Raw genomic sequence first — 21,726 nt, forward strand, 5'->3', positions numbered from 1 at the left:
AATCGTTGAGCATGTGCAATTTGCTCCTAGATTTCATGCAGGCGCTTAAATGGTTTGTGTTTACTTCCATCAAGACGTTTCTCCGAATTATTAGAGAAATAATATTACTTACTAAGAGGAGAGTTTTCTTCTTCATTAAAAAACGGCTGACTATATACCTGGTCCATAGAGTCTGTGACAAGTATTAATAATCTCACTAATTGCTAGAGTCATTATGTGAATTTCCATTTTTATTGTAGATAATTAAGGTCTTTAATTCGTCCACAATTTTATGGTTTATTTTTTGTTACGAAAATTATAAAATAAAATAAAATAGCCTTTATTACTGGGTTAGGGTACAGTTATTTTTGTATATATATTAGATTATATTTCGCAACTCGTCGATACAAATTGCGGACGACTTCATCGCTTCTCTGAACTCACACCTGGACTCTATAAAATCATTCAGCAATATAATAATAACAGTGTAACAGACTGACATCTACATTTATTTATTTACTCTCTTAGAAATTATTGAATTTGTTTGGAGTGAATTTCGCGCATAATATTCGCACTTGTAATGTGACAGTGGCATCCGGTGACATCTGGCGGTGAATGACTGAACTAGCAGGTAGTTTACTCATGATAATATTGCATAGTACAATATTTGTTTATAATATATTTTTCAATATAAATTCTTAAGTAATGTTTATTGAATAATCGATTAAACACAATAAACTACTTCGTAAGCTTTTAATTTATTTATGTTATCTTTAGAGATGCCATCTGTTGTAAGGCAGATCAATCTAAATACGCGGAAATAAAAGTGACCAATCATAGACGAGGATATTAAATATTATCCAATCAAAACTCTGCATTCTGGTTGGGCTTAGGAGTAGGATTAACATGGCGGTTGAGGGGTGCTCATGGGGGAACGAGGTTATTTAAGGAACTGCAAAGTGGATTCGTGATCTTTTGCCTTCAGCAGAGCGTCGAGTCAAGAAGGAATCCTGTGAGTGTTAGGTTGTAAGGAAAACCATGTGTCTAAGCTTGTTTGCAGATACGTCTATTAGCGGCCATCTTCAGGAGATATGAAAAGAACAGCGACTGCAATGGGCGACGCGCGGGTCGTATTGACTTGAACCATGGTTGTGAAGAACTGTGTGAGCCTACCACGGGCAGTTGCCGAAAGGGCTACACTTCACGAGCATCTGGTCTTAAAGGTTCTTAATTTGTCACTGTGAGTGGCAAATCATAAGAAAACCGTGTATTAGAACTTGTTCGCAGATACGAGTATAAGCTGCCACCTTCGTTGGAAGCTTAGCGTGTGGATACGGCCAACATGGGCGGCACGCTGTAGGAGCTTCATCCGGATCATGGGCGTGTTGAAAAACACAAAACCATCATGGGTCAGCTGCCAAACAACTACGTGTTACGGTGCGGTAATTTCATATACCTACTTAATTATTTGCATATCATTTTATATCTTGAGGAAACCTAGGCTCCAATGTTTGCTTAATATCAGTAGGATTGTAGGCTTGGTTGATACCGATGAGTTGCCTATAAATAAAATCATTATTTCTATATATGAATAGCGGGTAGGTTGAATAGATCGCGTTGGGTACCCTTCATTGTGGAACGAGATGACGATTCTTGTGCTCTGTGAATGTAAGTCGGATTCTTGTACGAGAGTGTTATTTTAACTACGACGTCAAAATGGATTGAGATATTTAATTTCATTTGTTCAGTGAATTCCTAAATCGTGTATATGCTTATTAAATATAATCAATTTTGAGGATAGGTAAATCAGCGTTCGTGTGTGATATGATTATAGGGTAGGTAGATGCATTCAATTACGATAAGTACTTGATTTGAGTTGTGAAATCATTAGTAAATAATTGAATGTGTGTTTAGTAGTAAACGAGCGCGTTTATTATTGTGGATTAACCGTTTACGAAAAGAAGTGGAACGTATGTATTTTCCATGTTTTAATTCAATGGCAAGGGTGGAATGTGACTCGATTTAGATATAGATGGCATAAGTAGATGTGTTCAATTAGGTTGATAAATAACTTTAGTTGGGTTACACTCGGCGGTCATTTCTTTATCGTTTTATGTAGGCTTAGCCGTCAATATCAGTCATTATTACCATATATAGTATAACACGTAAAGTCAACGAACGGTGTAGGTAATTTAATTCATGAAATGTTTTAACATATATTTAAAATTATTTATTTCTGAATTCTCGGTTCATGTACGAGGAATATCGAGTCCTGTCAGCGGATCCTAAGGGCGCCTGCTTCGTGTCTCGCCATCAATTCCTGGGGTGTTCTGCCTTCGAGAGCTTCAACGCTTCAAATCAAGATGCGGACCTCGCAGATGTGGGCGAAGGCGAAGATTCACTCCGGTGCAAGCTAGTAGACACGGTGCGTTGGTTCTGATTTATATGTTATCTCAACCTTGACCTGACATATCTATATATCACATACTTTCATGTTTCAGTGTTAGTGAATTAAAGCACTTTGATTGAAAATGTAGGTTGATAGGTTGAGTGTATTAATTATGATGTAATACATAATTCACCTTTTACAATACTACAAAAATAATTGGTTGTGTAATTATTTGTGCGCGCGTATATAGGTATCCGGCCACGTTTGTTTAATTAGCAACCAAGTTCATAAACTAGATTGATATAATTGTTTGGTGAATAAGTTTTACAAAATACTTATTTATTTAGAATGTTATACAAATGGCTAATGACGTAATATTATGTCGCAATACATTATAGGTTTTATTCAATGACTTCTTACAGTAGCTTAATTACTGTGGCTACTGTTATAGGTATTCTGTACGTCACTAAGTTTAGATCCTTTGACTTCCACTATTATAGTTTGATTATCATAATTGAAATGATTCTTCCTTTGAATGCCTAGTTGTCTTTATTCATATAGATACTTAGCTTCATATATTCCGTAGGGCGTAAATGTTTAACTCGATTAGAATATTAAGCACTATTTTTGTCTCAATTTCCGGTTCACGGTGGTTGCGGAGCGAGTCTTGTTCCATCAGCGGCTTTCGAGTGTCTCGGTGTCTCCGAGCATCCTCGTCGGTACCTGATCAGCCCCACTGCCACGGGCGCCCAGATGCAAGACCTACCTTCTACATGAAGAGGTTGGCTGCACTACGCCGCATCTGTATCTCACGCCTGCACATTGTATCCAGTGCGCCGTCCATTTGCGTGGAACGAGAATTGATCCTGCCTTGCCTTGTCTTCTCATCATGATGTGAGAGCATCGAAGCCCATCAAGCAGATCTTAATACCTAGCGGTGACGTAACCTTTCAATAAATTATACAAAAGGTTTTAATTTCATAGTCTAGTTATGATAGGAGTATACAAGCGGTTTAAATAATATTCACGATTCCTAACTGCTTAATTATTTGTAGGTAGATAACTGATGCCTATTTGATACTTATTTTATGATCATGATTCCGTTTTATAGGTACATACCTAAGTATATTACGTATGTTGAAATGTTATTGTGGGTGTATATATTTTGATAATTTGGTATATAGTTTGATCTGTATTTGCCAATGTATTATACCTGCCCTAATTTATTTGTCATATTGAATCAAATCATATGACTAGAATGTGGTTATTACATTTTGGATTATGTCCAATTGAGAGGATATTATATATATTTACTAATCAATTGTAGTTGTTGAAACCTGTCACAATGGTTTTATAAGTGGCTGTTTTAACAATGCGGCTTTTGGTTATGTTTGGGATTGTCGTTGCATTTGATTGATCCCAGTTATTACTAAAGGTATCAAATCCTAAACCGACTGGCTTTTAATTTAATTAACAGTTGTACTCTTTGCGAGATGTCGCATATGATAATTTAGTAAAATGGCTGATCTCATGATATTAGGGGCAACGCTTATATCATTGTCTTGTATATTTTCGTTCTTGGTCACTCATGTCATTTATTTACTATTATCCCGGTTTCAGTACTTGATAGTCTGAACTTTACGTGTAATATTCCACTAGGCTACATGCCTCAGGTACTGCAGACGGTGCAAGGTCCAAGTGACTTACCTATGGAAACATTTCACGTGGGATTTGCGGCTCGACATATTAGGGAGTTGTCCATAGAGCGGTGTATGCATGATAATTTTATGAGATTCAAAAGGTTGCCTTATAGTTGACTGCAACCAGCTATTTTATTTTACAGTATATTAAGGTAATAAAGTTGTGTGAAGCCAGGCTACACCCCGTCGGTCCTACCTAATTTTATAACGTATTTATGAATGTGTTATCATAAGTACTAATATATCTTTACTTATATTTGATCAAAAGGTATCAAATCTTAATCCAACTGGCTTTTAATTTAATTAACAGTCTTACTCTTTGCTTGACGTTGCATATGATAATTTAGTAAAATGGCTGATCTCATGATATTAGGGGCAACGCTTATATCATTGTCTTGTATATTGTCGTTCTTGGTCACTCATGTCATTTATTTACTATTATCCCGGTTTCAGTACTTGATAGTCTGAACCCTTACGTGTAATATTCCATTAGGCTACATGCCTCAGGTACTGCAGACGGTGCAAGGTCCAAGTGACTTACCTATGGAAACATTTCACGTGGGATTTGCGGCTTGACATATTAGGGAGTTGTCCATAGAGCGGCGTATGCATGATAATTTTATGAGATTCAAAAGGTTGCCTTATAGTTGACTGCAACCAGCTATTTTACAGTATACTAATTAAAGTAATACAGTTGTGGGAAGCCAGACTTCACCCGGTCGATCTTTATAACACATTTATGAATACGTTCTCAATACGTCAATCACAACATAAGTGCTAACATATCTTTATTTATATCTGAGCATATTAGTAAACCTTATATATTATTAATAGAACTTGCTACAACTTCTTGTTTCATAATTTTCTTTATCCTAAAGTAGAAATATTTTGAACTCCTGATGTATCCCACAATGGCATTTTATAGGAAGAAGGTAGGGTTTATTATAGTAGTCTTGTAAATAATATTCAATAATTTTGATAGGATTTTATAATTTCCTATTGGTTCAATGCACATAAAATAGCGTTTCATTTTATTGACATGGTTTAATATTCGTCTTTCTTTAAGAACGGATGTTTTGTGCTTGTTGGAACATATTTCAGATTTTATTTTATCATGTAACATGTCTCACACCTCAGAGAGCTTGGGTTGTTATTTATCATGATGTTGGTCTATATTTACCACTAAATGATCACGCCATACCTAATTTAAATGAGGTTTTAATTTGTCTTTATCTGTGACATATTTTGTTATGTTTGTGTACAGGTTAAATTGGGCAGTCAGGTTTTTGTTCCGTCTTGTTTTCCTGGCTTAGGTATTTGGCCCTAGTAATCAAGGCGGTATATCCGAATGGGTCCTAATCAGACTTCATTGGATATAGAGTTCATAAATTATTGAATCATACTCAATCAATTTTAATGCAATAAATAAAATTTATTAGCAGTTAATACATTGTTTATTTTATACTTCATCCCCTTTAGCCTAGACCCTTATTTACTAAATTTCAGCATTACTTTCCAAAGGTTTCAATAGAATTGAGGAAAGTAACAGTAATTCAGCTTACAAAGCTTTCGAATTAGAGTTTAGCCAGGCTGAGATATTACAACAGGAGATATCAATATAAATATTATTCATAGATAAAATGAACAGAGTTGATTACTCCCAGGGCACCTGCTTCCTACAAGGGACACAACTGTTTTTTTTTTTTTTGTGACGCAGGGGTAAATGCATTTACGTATCTCACCCCCGAGCCGGGTCAGCCCATGTGGGGGTGGTATGTGGGACTCGCTCCTCCCACAAGTACCTCTGCTACACAGAGGGAGGGGAGGAGAATACCCACTAACATCCCCTGCGGTGTCACCCGCTCTGCCGTTAGGGGGAGCGCCATGGGATCGCAGCCATTCTACCACGACGCTCCCTGGCAGCACCAGCATAGACGCTGGGAGCACCCGCGCTAAGGGAGGAGAGGACCAGGGACGCTATGGCCCTCCCCCCAGACGTGTGGGGCCGTATGGTGGGTACCCAACCCACCAGTCCTATTGAAGGATCAGACTAAGGCTGCTGCATAGCGCCTTCGCCTTATTCCCTGCCGTCTGTGCCTGAGCGGATGCGCGTCCACATTTTACTCGCGCATCCGCTCAGCGGCTTCCTTCTGTGTCATAACAGTTTCACAGAAGGTGCCAACCGCATTCCATGATGTCTCGCTGCATAACATGGCTGAGACAACACTATGCAGCGAGAGATTAGGCCCAATAACGCCCGTTAGGGTACCTCTCTCGGTATCCCACCGGTTACACACCTCCAACGTGTGTTGGGCTGTGTCGTCCGGTTCGCCACATTCATGACAGACCGGACTCGGCTCCCATTGAATTTTGTGCAGGTAGTGACCGAAGTATCCGTGTCCGGTCACCACCTGGGTCAACCGATAGGATAGCACACCTCTTTTCCGCTTTATCCATTCCCGGAACGATGAAAAGAGTGCCCCAATGGTCCGGGTGCCATAGGGCGAATCCTCCAGGTTTTCTTTCCATCGTTCCAGGAGCCTCTCTTCTGCCAGACGTTGCACTCGCTCCGACTCTTCGGGATCTACGCGCTCTCCCCGCGCTCTCGCCTCCGCCCTTATTCGGTACCTCTCCGCCAATACCTGAGCATCAAGCTCCCACGGAGGGGTATTAGCTAGGAGGCACGCTGCGGCATGGGACACCGTTGAATATGCCCTGATGGTGCATTGTGCTGCTACTCGCTGAGGCCGCCTGAGTAGGGCCCTGTTTCGCTCCGAGAGCCTGTCCGCCCATATTGGCGCCCCATACAGCGCCATGCTCCTCAGTACTCCCGCGTACAGTCGCCGACACGGGGCATTAGGACCGCCTATATTTGGGAGCAGTCGGCACAGGGCTGAGGCAGCACCCACTATTCGAGGAGCAAGTTTTACAAAATGCTCCTCGAAGTCCCACTTCCGGTCCAGTATCAGGCCCAAATATTTTATGTTGGCCTTAATCTGAACCGTTTCGCCCGCAACCGATATCGCCGCCCCGGCCTGGATAGCCCATGTTCTGCCCCCAAAGATGATAGCGTCCATTTTAGACAGGGCCACCCTTAGCCCGAGGAGCTCTATCCGCCCGACCGTCAGCTCCGTCGCTACAGCCGCTCTCTGCAGTGTCTCCCTGGGCTCCCTTCCCCGCACGGCCACCATCGTATCGTCGGCATAGCATATCGTGGTCATGCGCGGAAGCTGGGTCCCCCGGATGACCCAGTCATAGCCTAGATTCCACAAAAGGGGTCCCAGCGCAGACCCCTGTGGAACCCCACACGCCATTGAACGCATCTTTATCCCCGTGCAGTCTTTGTAAAGCACCACCCTTTCCGTAAGGTAGTGCTCCACTACTCTCCTTAGGTATGTAGGTACATATACACATTTCACATTTACACTTACACATTTTCCTATACCTATATTATATTTATACATTTCCTAAACTTATATACACACCTACGTCAATATCGATAAACCGTATCGACTATCGATACTATCGACCTCACCTCCGCCCTAGAGAAAACTGGTCTTGTAGCTAGGCCCGGCGTTCGCGCAGCAGAGGTCAGTTGACAGTCATTGCCATGATACGACGCGGAACGCATGTCTCCTTTGCTGCGACCTTATTGTTTTGCTTTTCGCTTCCCGCTTGTTTACGTTACCTATTTCTATCTTCTGAACTGTTCTACTTCTACTTTAAAACTGTGCCTGTGTGTTCTACCCTTCTGTGCCTTCTGTATTGCTTGTGTATGGATTTTCCGTGTACTTTAATGAAGTATACCACTTGAACTGTAAGTCTGCATTATTATTTACGAGATCCCAGTGGATAGTACATAACCCTGACCATACAACCATACTGGTGACCCCAAATATGAGCCAAGATAGGGAATTTAAAGATGCACTCGGTACGAGTGAGGCATCCGGAAATAGTGCGGGGACAGGGTCGACAGAGTTGATAGAATCGACAAACGTTTTTAAGGTTGGAGTGAAAGTGCCACCGTTCTGGGCAGAAGAACCGGAGATATGGTTCGCCCAAGTAGAGGGTCAATTTCAAAATTCTGGTATCACCAGTGACGTCACAAAATTCAATTATGTGATCTCCCACCTCGACAACCAGTATGCTCGCGAGGTGAAGGACCTTATTATCAACCCTCCCGCGTCGCAGAGATACGACAAGCTTAAAACCGAGCTGATCAAGAGACTGGGCATTTCCAATGAGAGGAAGACCAAGCAGTTGCTGATGCATGAGGAGCTCGGTGACCGCAAACCTTCGCATTTCTTCCGGCACCTGAAGGACCTGGCAGGACCTGCAGTACCAGATGATTTTATCAGGTCTATTTGGATGACCCACCTTCCTCACGGTGTGCAGATGGTGCTCGCGGGCCAGCCATCTTCGGCTTCGCATGAAGACGTCTGCGACTTAGCTGATCGTGTCAACGACTTGGCCAGTTCTTCTCCGAAAGTGGCCGCTGTGGGTAGCGGAGCTGCGAGTTCAGTTCCCAGCGATATTGCCAGAGAAATCGCAGAGCTAAGGAAACAGTTCCAGCAGTTCCAGGCATCCGCATTGGGCAGGAGTAGCAGATCCAGGGCGCGCGCACCTCCAGGCAAGCGTAACGCATCCAGGCAACGATCCCAGTCGAACTATCGCAAATATCCTCTCTGCTGGTACCACGGGAAGTTTGGAGACCAGGCCAGCAAGTGTATTCGACCATGCGACTTCAAGCCGGCGGAAAACGAAAGGGGCAGTCGATAATGGCGACTGACGATTGCCCATCGACATCTACTGGTCGCCTGTTCGTCACCGACCGCACTTCAAAGACGCAGTTTTTAGTCGATACTGGAAGCGACCTCTGCGTCTATCCACGGTCGGCGCTGTGTGATCGTCGTTCTAGGACTGGGTATAATCTGAGCGCTGCAAATGGTTCTAATATTGCTACCTACGGCTATTTAACTTTAGATTTAGATTTTGGCTTGCGCAGATCTTTTGTATGGCGTTTTGTAGTAGCTGATGTTACCAAGCCAATCATTGGTGTAGATTTTCTTAATCATTATAATCTGCTAGTAGATTGTCCCAATAAGCGCTTGATTGACATGTTAACTTTAATAGCTGCCATCGGCACCACAGCCAATTGTAAAGACGTGTTTTCCGTTAAAGTCGTAACTGGCGAGTCCCGGTATCACAAAATTCTTGACGAATTTCCCGAAATCACTCGACCAGCTGGCAAACAAAACACTAACATACCCCATAACACAGTCCACCATATACGCACCACACCAGGTCCCCCAGTTTCCTTACCACCCCGTCGTTTAGCTCCTGACAAGCTGAAAATCGCCCAGGAAGAGTTCCGGATTATGCTGGCTTGTGGTACAGCCAGGCCATCGGAGAGCTCTTGGTCGTCACCCCTCCACCTGGCCCCGAAGAAGGGCAACGGATGGCGGCCCTGCGGAGACTATCGCAGCCTAAATGCTCGCACCGTGCCTGACAGGTACCCGATTAAGCACATCCATGATTTTTCGTATGATATAGCTGGTTGTAAAATCTTTAGTACACTAGACTTGGAAAAAGCTTACAATCAGATACCTGTCAGTCCCGACGATATCGCGAAAACCGCCATCACGACCCCCTTTGGGTTATTCGAGTTCCCGTTTATGACGTTTGGCCTACGCAATGCGGGTCAAACGTTTCAACGGTTCGTCGACGAGCTTACCAGGGGCCTCGATTTTGTATACGCTTATCTAGACGACTTCCTAATATATTCTAGGAGCGAGGCAGAGCACGAGGAACATCTGCGCGTAATCTTTGCTAGGCTGAAGCAGTACGGCATGCTGGTAAATACCTCAAAGTGCGTCTTAGGAGCTCAAGAGGTAACATTCCTAGGGTACCTGATTTCAGCCACCGGATGTAAACCCCTCGAGTCGAAGGTTCAGGCAGTCATGGACTTCCCACCACCAACTAACATCAAGCAGCTACGGGCCTTCTTGGGCATGATCAACTTTTATAGGAGGTTTCTTCCTCGAGCAGCCGAGATACAAGCCCCGCTGCACGCACTGCTGACAGGTTCGGTGAAGGGATCGCAAGCAGTCAACCTTACTGGAGATACGTTGAAAGCATTTCAAGCCTGTAAGGAGAGCTTGTCGAATGCAGCGATGCTGGCGCACCCTGATTGCACTGCAAATCTAGCGGTGGTCACGGATGCTTCCGACAAGGCTCTTGGTGCGGTACTACAACAATTTAAAAATGGCGCTTGGGAACCGCTAGCCTTCTTTTCCAGAAAGCTCAGCCCCTCTCAGGCCAAATACTCGCCCTACGACAGAGAGCTATTGGCCATATACGAGGCGGTAAAATATTTCAGGCACATGCTCGAGGCTCGTCACTTCACTGTGTACACTGACCACAAGCCAATCAGTTTCGCCTTCCATGAAAGGAAGAGTAACTGTTCGCCTAGGCAGTATAGACACCTTGACTTCATATCTCAATTCACGACAGACATCCGCCACATAAGTGGCAAAGACAACGTAGTCGCGGATGCGTTGTCGCGAATTGAGGAACTAGAAGCACCTGTAAGCCTCGAGACAATAGCCCAACACCAAGCCTCCGACCCCGAACTTCAACAGCTCCTGAGCAGTGGTTCATCACTGCATCTGCAGAAACTTTATGTTCCTGGAAGCCAATCCCCTTTGTACTGCGACGTCGGTACACTGGCTACCAGGCCTTACGTACCTAAGTTTTTACGGAAGAAGGTCTTTGATAGCCTCCATTCCCTAAGCCATCCTGGTTGTAGCGCTTCGGCCAAGCTAGTTTCCGAGCGTTTTGTTTGGCCAGGTGTTAAAAAAGATTGCAGGGAGTGGACGCGTTCCTGCTTGCCGTGCCAGCGAGCTAAAGTCACCCGTCATGTGACTTCCTCGCTGGGCACTTTTATATTAAATTTCCATATTATATTATATTATATTAGTAACTTATTACCTAATATACTAAACCTATATTAATAACTATTTTATTTTATAATGTAGAAGCCTAGCTTGATTATTATGGGCATGTAGGCTACTCCAGTACTGCCAGAAAGCGCCATCTACCCTGTCCGCGACTGTGGCAAGGAGACTGTTGGCGCTGCCGCGCGCGCGCCGCACCAGCGACGCCACCCGCTTGCGCATGATGGCGTGGAAGCCGTCGGTGCGCGCCTCCGCAAACATACCGCTAGCGCTGCAATAACGCGGCAGCCCCAACAGCATCCTAAAAGCATTAGCATATTGCACGCGCAGGGCGCTGTAAGTTTTTTGAGTAAAGTTGATCCATAGGCTGCAGGTGTAAAATGACTGACAGTACGCCTTAAAAAGGGTGATTTTAACGTTGCTAGTACACCTTGCGAACCTACGAATCAACATATTACTTCTTACTGCCAGCGCCCTACGCTCCCTTTCTACATCTACATCATCTTTTAGCGATGCAGTTACCCAGTGTCCCAAGTACTTAAATTCTCTTACTACTTTAAGAGGAGTGCCATTCAGTCTCACTGGAGGTAACATTTGGTCGTCTAATTTTACAGTTCTTCCTCTGAAGACCAGCAACTCACTTTTAGAGACATTGTACTTGAGACCATGGGCTTCCGCATACCGCTCACAAACACTAACCAGCGTCCTCAGGGCGTTTTAACTTACCGCGCGCCCGCTTCAAACAGATCCATATAGACCTGGTCGGGCCTCTCCCGCTTTCCCAGGGCTATCGGTATTGCCTCACAGCAGTAGACCGGTTTACTCGCTGGCCAGAGGCAGTGCCGATAGAAGATATCACGGCAGAAACCGTTGCAAAAGCGCTGCTGTCCTCCTGGATTGCTCGGTTCGGCTGTCCTACAAGCATTACAACTGACCGTGGCCGTCAATTTGAATCGGCCCTATTTCAATGCTTAGCTAGGATGGCCGGATTCGAGCATAAAAGGACGACAGCATACCATGCTGCTTGCAACGGTATGGTGGAACGGTTCCACCGTCAGCTGAAAGCGGCTATCGTCTGTCATGCAAATGACAGATGGACTGAGTCGTTGCCGTGGGTCCTGTTGGGAATACGTACATCCTTCAAAGAAGACCTGCAAGGATCTTCGGCTGAACTGGTTTATGGAGAGCCATTGAGACTCCCCGGTGAGTTCTGGGAGCCGAGCGCTGGTACAACTTCGGATATATCCGACTTTTCCGCCAGACTCAAAGGCTACATGGAGAAGCTACGACCTGTTCCTGCTTCACGACATTGTAAGCCCAAGGTATTTGTACACAAGGAACTGGAAACCTGTAGTCATGTCTTCCTTCGCGATGATACTATTAGAGGTTCCCTCACTCCAGCTTACTCCGGCCCACATAAAGTACTCGTCAGAGAAGACAAAATTTTTAAAATTCTTCTCAATAACAAGGAAGTGACAGTGTCCATTGACCGGCTCAAGCCAGCTTTTATGCTTGACAATGTCAAGGACACTACCGCTCCTGTGACAGAAACACCTCAGGTACCTGAAACTAAAAGAACTCGTTCAGGCCGTACAATACAATTTCCTGATTATTATCGTCCCTGAGGGACTCTGGTGGGGGGTGGTGTAGGTACATATACACATTTCACATTTACACTTACACATTTTCCTATACCTATATTATATTTATACATTTCCTAAACTTATATACACACCTACGTCAATATCGATAAACCGTATCGACTATCGATACTATCGACCTCACCTCCGCCCTAGAGAAAACTGGTCTTGTAGCTAGGCCCGGCGTTCGCGCAGCAGAGGTCAGTTGACAGTCATTGCCATGATACGACGCGGAACGCATGTCTCCTTTGCTGCGACCTTATTGTTTTGCTTTTCGCTTCCCGCTTGTTTACGTTACCTATTTCTATCTTCTGAACTGTTCTGCTTCTACTTTAAAACTGTGCCTGTGTGTTCTACCCTTCTGTGCCTTCTGTATTGCTTGTGTATGGATTTTCCGTGTACTTTAATGAAGTATACCACTTGAACTGTAAGTCTGCATTATTATTTACGAGATCCCAGTGGATAGTACATAACCCTGACCATACAACCATAGGTATAAGGGTATCCCGTGGTACCTCATCGCCTCCTTTATTACGGCGTAGGGTAGGGTGCCAAATGCATTGGCGATGTCTAAGGACACCGCCACAACCCCCTCCTTTGTACCCGCCGCGTAATTATTGAATTGCCTGAGGCAGTTTAGCGCGTCTAAGGTGGAACTCCCCTCCCGGAACCCGAACTGACGGTCACTAAGGTTCCGTCACCCTCAGATGCTGTGAGATATGATGCGCCAAAATCCGCTCAAAGGCCTTCGCTGTCTCGTCCAGCAAAACCAGGGGGCGGTATCCCGAGGGGGAGTCCGGCGGGCGTCCTTCTTTCCTAAGGAGGCAAAGCCGTCCCTCTTTCCAACATCTCGAAAAGCATCCCTCTCTTAAGCAGTCATCATAAATATCTCTGAGACGCTTTCCAAGATGTTTGAGCGCCAAATGGAGTACCTTTCCGGGCACTCCGTCTGGCCCCGGTGCTTTTTTACAAGCCCGGAGGCGGTCGACGACCCACTCTATCTCACCGTCTGTAATTTGCGGAACGTCGACAATGACATCTGGATCCTCCATAGGAACCACCATTCTGGGTGCCGTAAACTCCGTGGCCGTTGGGAACAGGCCGTCCACTATCTGAGAGAGGAGCTCCGGCTCCATGTGGTCCATGGGAGGTGCATACTTGGTCTTGTTCCGCACCAATTTATATGGGCGCCCCCATGGATCTCTATCCAGAGTTGCAAGGAACTCCTCCCTCGCCTCGTCCTTTCGTCGCGCTATAGCAGCCTTGAGGGCCTCTTTGGCCGCGCGAAGCTCTCTGTGGAGGCGCCCTCTGTGGAGGAAGAGTCCTCTGCAGTGTGCCTTCTTCTCCGGCAGCGTGTATATGCCCGTCGAGCGTCATTACTTGTTATACGGAGGGCCGCAATTTCCTCCGACCACCAGTACACCTGTTGCTTGGCAGGTGGTTTCCGCGCCCGGGGCATGGCTGCATCGCAAACCGACACAAGCACCTCCTGAAAATTCGCTGCGCACACTTCCACGTCTGCCATGGTTGGTGGCGTACACCAGGCCGCTACCATGGCAGCCTCGTCCACCACAGACGTTGCCCGGTCTAGTTTGGCCAGTGACCACCGGGGGAACAGACATCGGCTAACTCTATTCCCGTTGCGCAACGGAGTTCCGGGCAATGGGGAAATCACCATTCGGATGTAGCGGTGGTCGGAGAGGGTTTCTACATTCTCTAGGACTCGCCAATTGTTTACCCGCCCAGCAACAGCCGGGGTTGCGAACAAGACGTCCACTATCGACCCTCCCTGCCGTCGCACACACGTATTGACGTTGCCCTGATTGAGGATCACCAGCCCCATCGTCACCGTCCAATCCCACAGAACCGCTCCTTTCGGGTGCGTGGCAGGGGAACCCCACGCTGTGCATTTTGTATTAAGGTCCCCCAGGACCATAATATGCGCCGGGGCTGCCCTCCTGAGGACGCCTCCCAAAACTCCGAGGAACACCTCAAATTCACGCAGAGGTCGGTTGGGGGAGAAATAAACCCCTACTAGCGTAATATTCCCCCATCTGGCCGCCACGTAGCCGGGTCCTTTTTCGACCATCGTAACCGGTGTGCCCGTCCTCGGTACCACTAGAGCTACTAATCCATCTGAAGCCCCCACCCAGTTGGGCTGAGGAGGGACAAAGTATGGTTCCGCTACTGCTGCAATGCATATTCCCCACTCTGCCATGACCTGTGCTAGCAGGTCTTGTGCACGGGTGTGGCGGTTTAAATTGATTTGCAGCACCTCCAGGTAGTTTGGCTGGTGTACTGGCATTTACGTCTCCATAGAGTGTCCCTCCTGTATTTCATTCCCGTTAACTGCCTGGGTTATGGCAGGGGCTTCAATCCCCCTCGTTTGCGGGGGACGACATTTTTCTCCTCCCATTTTGTGTGCCGCTGGCTTCTTGGCCTGGTGGCAGACGGCACAAAAGACGTCCGCTCTACAGTCCTTCATTTTATGCCCGGGTTTGCTGCAGCGGAAGCATAATGCCCCCCTGTCTACCGGCGATGGGCAGGTCGCCCTAGTATGGCCAATTCCCAAGCACTTATAGCATCTGAGAGGGGCAACCTCCAATGCTTCCACTTTTGTGGTCGACCACCCTATCAATAAGCGGCCTGCCAGTACAGCGTTAGCTGCAGACACCGGGCATTGCACTAATGTAGCGCCGTTGCCATTTCGCGCCATACTGATGACACCCACCTTCCTGTGCGACATCGCAGGCTCCCTTCTCCTCAGGCCTCATCCAGCCCCGAGATTCTCAGCCTTGCCATTTTTACAGGGCGGTACACCTTAGCTTCTTCGCCGACCAGACCTGCTAGCTTAGTGCAGAGTTCGTCTGCTGCTCTGCCCTTGTCTGCTCCCGGAACCTCAATTAACCGGGCACCATCCGCCGCCTTCCTTATCTTTACGTGCTCTAGCCCGATCTCAGACAGTTTAAATGAGGCCGTCACTTTGGCCATTATAGAAGCGTACGAGGCCTCAGATTCCGGCTTAAGGGCTATCACAACCGCAGCAGTGTTGGGCTCTGATAGCTTCTTCGGTGTTGAAGGCATTCTTGCTGTCTTAGAGGCCGGCGGCGGGGGAGCTTTGTTTGCCTTTCTCCGAGCCTTCTTGCTGACCACTTCCCTCCAAGTGGTCTGGGGTGCAGACACCTGAGTGGTCGTCGCTGAGGGGCCGGCCAGACTGGCTGTGGCTTGCTTGGCACCCGCATTGGCCTTCTTCTTGGCTCGTTTCTCCGCTGGGCCTGGCCTAGCAGGGGGCATTAGGGTCGCTCCTGATGTAGCTGGCCTGCTCTCAGCTTGTGACAAGCTGGCTACCTGTGCGGGTTCAGCCTGGTTACTCGCTGCTCGTGCCGCATTATTGCGGTCTGCCGCCAGAGGAGGGCGGAGCGTCGGCGCAGGGGGGAGGAGAGCTCTCACCTCTCCTATGCGTACATTAATCATGTCCCCCAAGGAGATGTGGAGCTCTTTTTTCAGGTCCTCCTTGAACTCCTCAAATACTGACGCGACAATCTCTGGCAGTTGATGAGTTTCTAATGCCGATGCTGGCGCCTGCGCTTTAACTTTTGTGTTCCTCTCGGAGTAAGCTTTCCTTAGCGCCTTTGTCTCCGCTTGGAGTTGTGCAAGCTGCTCTTTCATCCTCTTGTTATCTGCCTTGAGAGCTCGCAGCTCGTCCCCCTCCTCGCGGGACTGTAATTTTTTCATCGCCTGCAGGATGCGTCGGCAGGAATTGTTAATCCTGCCGTGCACTTGGCCATTCAAGTTCCCGGATTTGCGAGCCTCCTCTAGCACATTGTTGGCTTCCGTGCAGACTTCGTCGATTATGTCCCCCTCATAGATTACTGGGACCGGGGATGAGCTTTTTGCAACTTCTGAGCTGATGGCAGGAGTTGCCCTGATATACTCAGAGATGTCCTTCCCTCGTGCACGTGTGAAACGTCGCTCCGCATTCTCAGCAATGTCAGAGATCATTTCATACTCATCCGAATAAGAATTCCGCAGTTGTGCTTTAGCTCTTGCCATGCCTGAATATTTACACCCAGCTTTTCCTCTACGCGCAGTGTTTATTTTTGGGGCAACATCCGGCTGCATATTCCCAGCGTCGTCTTCATGTGCACGTTTCCCATGTTTATAGGGCTTGCCCGCCTTGTCATTTATTAGGGGGGACCTATTCCTTCCCCTACCGCCTGTGCTCCGGTCCCTCTCCGTACTTGCTGGAAGGCTGCGTCCAGCCCTTTCGCGCACCGCTTTGGTCTCCCTGGTCCTTGACCGGGTAATTCGCGGTTTCAGGTCCGTTTTGGGATCTGACTCAGAGACGTTCCGGACCGTGTCCTGATCAGTCCCTGTATCCATCGGAGTCCGTTTTCCCTCGCCATTGTCGTTGGTCTCGGTGCGCACCGACGGGGTGCCCACCTCCGCCGCCAAGTCTACATTATCCTTTCCAATGCCATTGTCTTTTGTGTTTGCCTGTTTTTTTATTAAAAGTTTTTTTAATATTATCTGCCATTTGATTCCCACGAGTATGGGACGAAGGGTTTGACGCACCGAGTAACGCCCATTCCGTAAAATGCGCCAGCTATGTACTGTGCAGGTCGCCAGGTATGCACAGATTTTTACGACTTCACTGTCGGATTTTATAGAGTTTTCCTTCTCGCGGGCCGGCCAATTAAGGCAAGCCCTCCGATCCCAGTAACTCCCAACGTACCACCATCACGCCAAAGGATAGTGGTCTTTGAAGAAAGCACCAGGCTACGGGATTCTAGGGAAGCTGGCGAGTGCTCCCCTCGGAGTTCCTTTCGGAGCTCCCCTTCTTCCTCAAATCCCCCCCCCCCCCCCGCTCCTGTTAGTGTCCCTCTCTCTTCGCCTGCCCGGTATGAGTAGCCCTGTCCGGCCGGCCGGCGGTGTGCCGCGTAGGTAAAGACACGTAGCAACGTGTTTTGTTTTGTGTTTAGAAAGACGCGTGCGCCGTGCAGTTGTATTATGATCTAATGATGAGTCATGACAGTTTAAATTCTTTAAAAAAAGTAGTATCGTTAGCAGACGTTTCTCCGAATTATTAGAAAAATAGTATTACTTACTAAGAGGATAGTTTTCTTCTTCATTAAAAAACGGCTGACTATATACCTGGTCCATAGAGTCGGTGACAAGTATTAATAATCTCACTAATTGCTTGAGTCATCATGTGAATTTCCATTTTTATTGTAGATAATTAAGGTCTTTAATTCGTCCACAATTTTAAATTTTTATTTTTTGTTACGAAAATTATAATATAAAATAGCCTTTTTTACTGAGTTAGGGTACATTTATTTTTGTTTACATATATATATATATATATATATATATATATATAATATATATTTATATATGTATGTGTGTATTATGTTTGTATGTATATGTTATTTTATGTATTTTTGTTTGATTTGTTTTGCTATTGTAATTGTAGCACCGCTCTCAATCTCTCTGCTTAGCCTTAAGGTTGACTGGTAGAGAATGCCTCTTGGCATTAAGTCCGCCTTTTGTACTATAAGATTGTTTTCTTTTGTGCAATAAAGATTAAATAAAATAAATAAATATATCTCTATATAATCTTTGTACATATAGTAGTAAGTTTATCATAATTGACACTAACAAATTTGTTAGTAAATACCATATGCCTATTATATTATTATATGCATATGTGTATTTGTATATACCTATACGTAGTTATAGGGCGCTTGCGCCGTTGGCGGAACCAGTAATAAACTAGCTTGCGAACTAGACGGTGGTTTCACTTAATATATATTAGTGTCGAACGAGGATTCTAAAGTACCCGCGCTAAGTGAAATATAAAATGGCGTTTTTTGGAAATTTAACGAATTTCGATCACAAAACCGGCGAATGGCAGATATTTCACAGCAAATTAAAGCAATTCTTTGTGGTGAATAAAATTGTGGATGAAGAGGACAAGCGAGCCCTTTTATTCACGCACATGACGGACGAAACCTACCGCTTGTTACGTAACTTGGCTCATCCAAAGGAATTAGAGGAGCTCGAGTTCAAGGAGCTAGTGAAATTACTCGACGGCCACTTTAAGAAGAAACAATGTACATACGCTGATAAGGCCAAGTTTTATGCTGCGACGAGAGTACCAAGCGAGAGTTTAGGGGACTGGGCGGCGCGATTAAGAGGATTGGCAACTTATTGCAATTTTGGCGCAGCCTTGGAAGCGAATTTAGCAGATCGTTTCATCCTAGGCTTGGGCTCGGGGCCCGAGCGTGATAAATTATTTGAAAAAAACGGCTACCCTCTCGATGGCGGAGGCTCTGGAGATTGCAGAGAAAGCAGCAGTCGCTAGGGAAGCGAAGACAGAGATGGCGGAAACCGTCAAAGAAGAGCCCGTATTTTATGGCGCTAGTGGAAACGGGCACGGCCGAGGCGGCTGGAAAAAAGGGCATCGCGGTGGTAGCAGCGGTGGCGGAACCCGGCCGGCCGGAGGCGACCAGCGGCAGCGAGATGATTTCCGATGTGCCGTTTGTGGGATGAGAAACCACGATGAAGATAGTTGCCGTTACAAGCGTTATAGATGCCAGAAATGTGGAGTTATAGGACATTTAAAAAAAGTATGTAAAAGCAAGAATTCGCGCGTCAACTGTATCGCCACTGAACTGGAGGAAAACGTGACCGAAGGAGGACACCGTGAGCAGTGTTGTAGGGAGTGCCAAAACTTTATTTTGAGGTACGTGTCTAATATTAAACCAATTATCTTAGATGTAATTTTAGATGGTAAAAATTTATCCATGGAACTAGATTGCGGTTCAGGAGTGTGCGTCATTTCAGACAGTTTGTATTATGAGATGTTTTCTGAGTACCAATTACAAAAATGTGACCTTAAAATGTGTTTTTACACCGGCCATCAAATCTCGCCACTAGGCTGTTTCCAAATAGGAGCTACTTACAACAGTAGAACCGAGACCATTATTATATTTGTTGTCACTAACGGTGGCCCACCTTTGCTTGGTCGAGATTTTATGGCCGCCTTTGACTTGATTGTAACAACAAAAACGAACCTTAATAATATTGGCAATGACAATGATGTACACTAATTGTTAGAGCAATATCCTGATGTTTGGCGCGATGAGCTTGGTTCGTTCAACAAGTTCAAGGTCACTTTGCGTCTCAAGGAAAATTCATATCTAAAATTTTTTAAACCACGGTCGGTTCCCTTTGCCTTAAAAGCCAAGGTAGAGGAAGAACTGGATAGGTTAGTAAAGTTAGGTATTTTAGTTCCCGTGAATTACTCAAATTACCCCTATAGTGCCTGTACTTAAAGAAAATGGTAAAGTTAGGATAGCTGGCGACTTTTCCGTGACATTGAATAAGGATTTGGTAATTGACAAGTACCCGCTGCCACGAATAGAGGAGGTTTTCGCTAAGTTAGGCGGTGGCGAACATTATAGCAAAATAGACCTTAAAAATTGCATATAATCAGTTTATATTGGATGACTCATCGCAGGAACTCACGACCATAAATACTTCAAGAGGATTATTTAAATATACACGATTAGTGTACGGCTTGGCTAATGCGCCAGCGATTTTCCAAAAATCTATGGAAACCCTTCTCATAGGTATTGAGGGCGTAAGTTGCTGGCTTGATGACATTTGTGTAACAGGGCCCAATAAAAAGGTGCATTTGGAAAGGTTAAATTTGGTTTTAAATAGATTAAATGATGCGGGGCTGCGTTTACAAAAAGAAAAATGCGAATTTTTCAAAACTAGTGTCACCTATTTAGGTTATGTTATTAATAAAGACGGCCTACAGACATGTCCCACGAAGGTTGAGGCCATTTTGAATGCACCAGAGCCAACAAATGTGACCGAGGTGCAGTCGTTTCTTAGTTAATTATTATAGAAACTTTATTCCTAATGCTTCGGCGTTAATGAGTCCCTTACACGAGCTGTTACGTGCAGGAGCTGAATGGAAGTGGGGAGAGCGGCAGCGGGACGCCGTGCGCGCGGTGCGCCGCGAGCTGGCCTCGGAGCGCGTGCTGGCACACTTCGAGCCCAGCGCGCAGCTGGTTCTCAGCGCCGACGCTGGACCCGGGGGCCTGGGCGCACTTTTGGCACAACGCGCCGCCGACGGACAGGAGAGACCGCTGGCGTTTGCATCCCGCTCCCTCACCTCCAGCGAACGTAATTATAGTCAGATCCAGAAAGAGGCGGCAGCTTTGATCTTCGCTGTAAAGCGTTTTCATCAATACCTATACGGACGCAGTGAACCATTTATTCTAAAAACCGACCACAGACCGTTTGTTTCGATTTTCAATCCCCAAACCGGAATATCAGCTACGACAGCCTTACGTCTTCAAAGGTACGCTATTATATTGTCGGCATATAATTATACTGTGCAATATGTTTCTAGCAGCAATAACTTAGTAGCAGACTATTTTTCCCGCGCGCCCGTGGCACATACGTACAGCGATAGTGATAAGGAATTCGACACGTTATGTGCACTAAATTTTTTAGATTCGGTTTCATCGGCGGTAACCGCGCATGACATTAAAAGGGCTACCGAGGTCGATTCAACTCTTCAAACGGTAATTAAATATATGAACAAGGGTTGGCCGCGTAAAATCAATTGTAAATCGGTCCAACCTTATTATAATTGCAGAACCGATTTACAAATTGAAAATGGATCCTTATTGCGAGGGCATAAAGTCGTAATTCCAGTATCACTCAGGGGACGCATGTTAAGCGAACTGCATAGCACGCACTTAGGTATTGTTAAAATGAAATGCGCAGCGCGCAGTAGGATGTGGTGGCCGGGTATCGACCAGGATATCGAGCACTGCGCCGGCGCGTGCCAGGCTTGCGTGGCGCTGCGGCCGGCCCCGCCGCGGGAGCCGCCCGCGCCGCGCCCGGTCCCTGGCACCGCGTGCATATCGACTATATGACGATAGGGCAAAGGGTGTACTTAACTGTGGTCGATTCTTATAGTAAATGGGTGGAATGTCTACACATGCCAAATGGTACTAGCACACAATCATTAATAGCGA

At 46.0% G+C, this 21,726-nt stretch overlaps 4 protein-coding genes and 1 pseudogene across 4 annotated transcripts in view; 4 read left to right on the top strand and 1 right to left on the bottom strand.

Moving 5' to 3' along the window:
* The first annotated feature begins 7,965 nt into the window (after nucleotides 1-7,965).
* On the top strand, nucleotides 7,966-8,847 carry LOC133534125 (uncharacterized). The gene has a single exon (XM_061873212.1). The coding sequence runs from the start codon at nucleotides 7,966-7,968 to the stop codon at nucleotides 8,845-8,847; it is 882 nt and encodes a 293-aa protein (XP_061729196.1).
* LOC133534126 (uncharacterized) lies at nucleotides 8,847-13,278 on the top strand. Its single transcript, XM_061873213.1, has 4 exons — nucleotides 8,847-10,811; nucleotides 11,136-11,360; nucleotides 11,810-12,583; nucleotides 13,207-13,278. The coding sequence occupies exons 1-4, from the start codon at nucleotides 8,847-8,849 to the stop codon at nucleotides 13,276-13,278; spliced, it is 3,036 nt and encodes a 1,011-aa protein (XP_061729197.1).
* The window catches only part of LOC133534129 (uncharacterized), an 84,489-nt gene continuing 74,659 nt past the window's right edge, over nucleotides 11,897-21,726 (top strand). Inside the window, exon 1 of the mRNA XM_061873218.1 lies at nucleotides 11,897-13,157. The gene's annotated coding sequence lies outside the window, so the exon portion shown is untranslated. The remainder of the gene's footprint in view (nucleotides 13,158-21,726) is intronic.
* LOC133534127 (uncharacterized) lies at nucleotides 15,428-17,405 on the bottom strand. The gene is made up of 2 exons (XM_061873214.1): nucleotides 17,400-17,405; nucleotides 15,428-17,161 (listed from the first exon to the last, which is right to left on the bottom strand). The coding sequence occupies exons 1-2, from the start codon at nucleotides 17,403-17,405 to the stop codon at nucleotides 15,428-15,430; spliced, it is 1,740 nt and encodes a 579-aa protein (XP_061729198.1).
* LOC133534124 (uncharacterized) lies at nucleotides 18,409-19,879 on the top strand (annotated as a pseudogene).

The sequence above is a fragment of the Cydia pomonella genome, unplaced genomic scaffold, assembly GCF_033807575.1.
Source record: "Cydia pomonella isolate Wapato2018A unplaced genomic scaffold, ilCydPomo1 PGA_scaffold_59, whole genome shotgun sequence".
Lineage (NCBI taxonomy): Eukaryota > Metazoa > Arthropoda > Insecta > Lepidoptera > Tortricidae > Cydia > Cydia pomonella.

Excerpts from the sequence above, each read along its gene's own strand:
- LOC133534125 (XM_061873212.1), top strand. The coding sequence starts at position 7,966 with ATGAGCCAAGATAGGGAATTTAAAGATGCACTCGGTACGAGTGAGGCA.
- LOC133534126 (XM_061873213.1), top strand. The coding sequence starts at position 8,847 with ATGGCGACTGACGATTGCCCATCGACATCTACTGGTCGCCTGTTCGTC. Across the intron at positions 10,812-11,135 it reads CACTGGCTACCAGGCCTTAC|GCTACTCCAGTACTGCCAGA; the intron begins GTACCTAAGTTT and ends ATGGGCATGTAG. Across the intron at positions 12,584-13,206 it reads CTGTGACAGAAACACCTCAG|GGTAGGGTGCCAAATGCATT; the intron begins GTACCTGAAACT and ends ATTACGGCGTAG.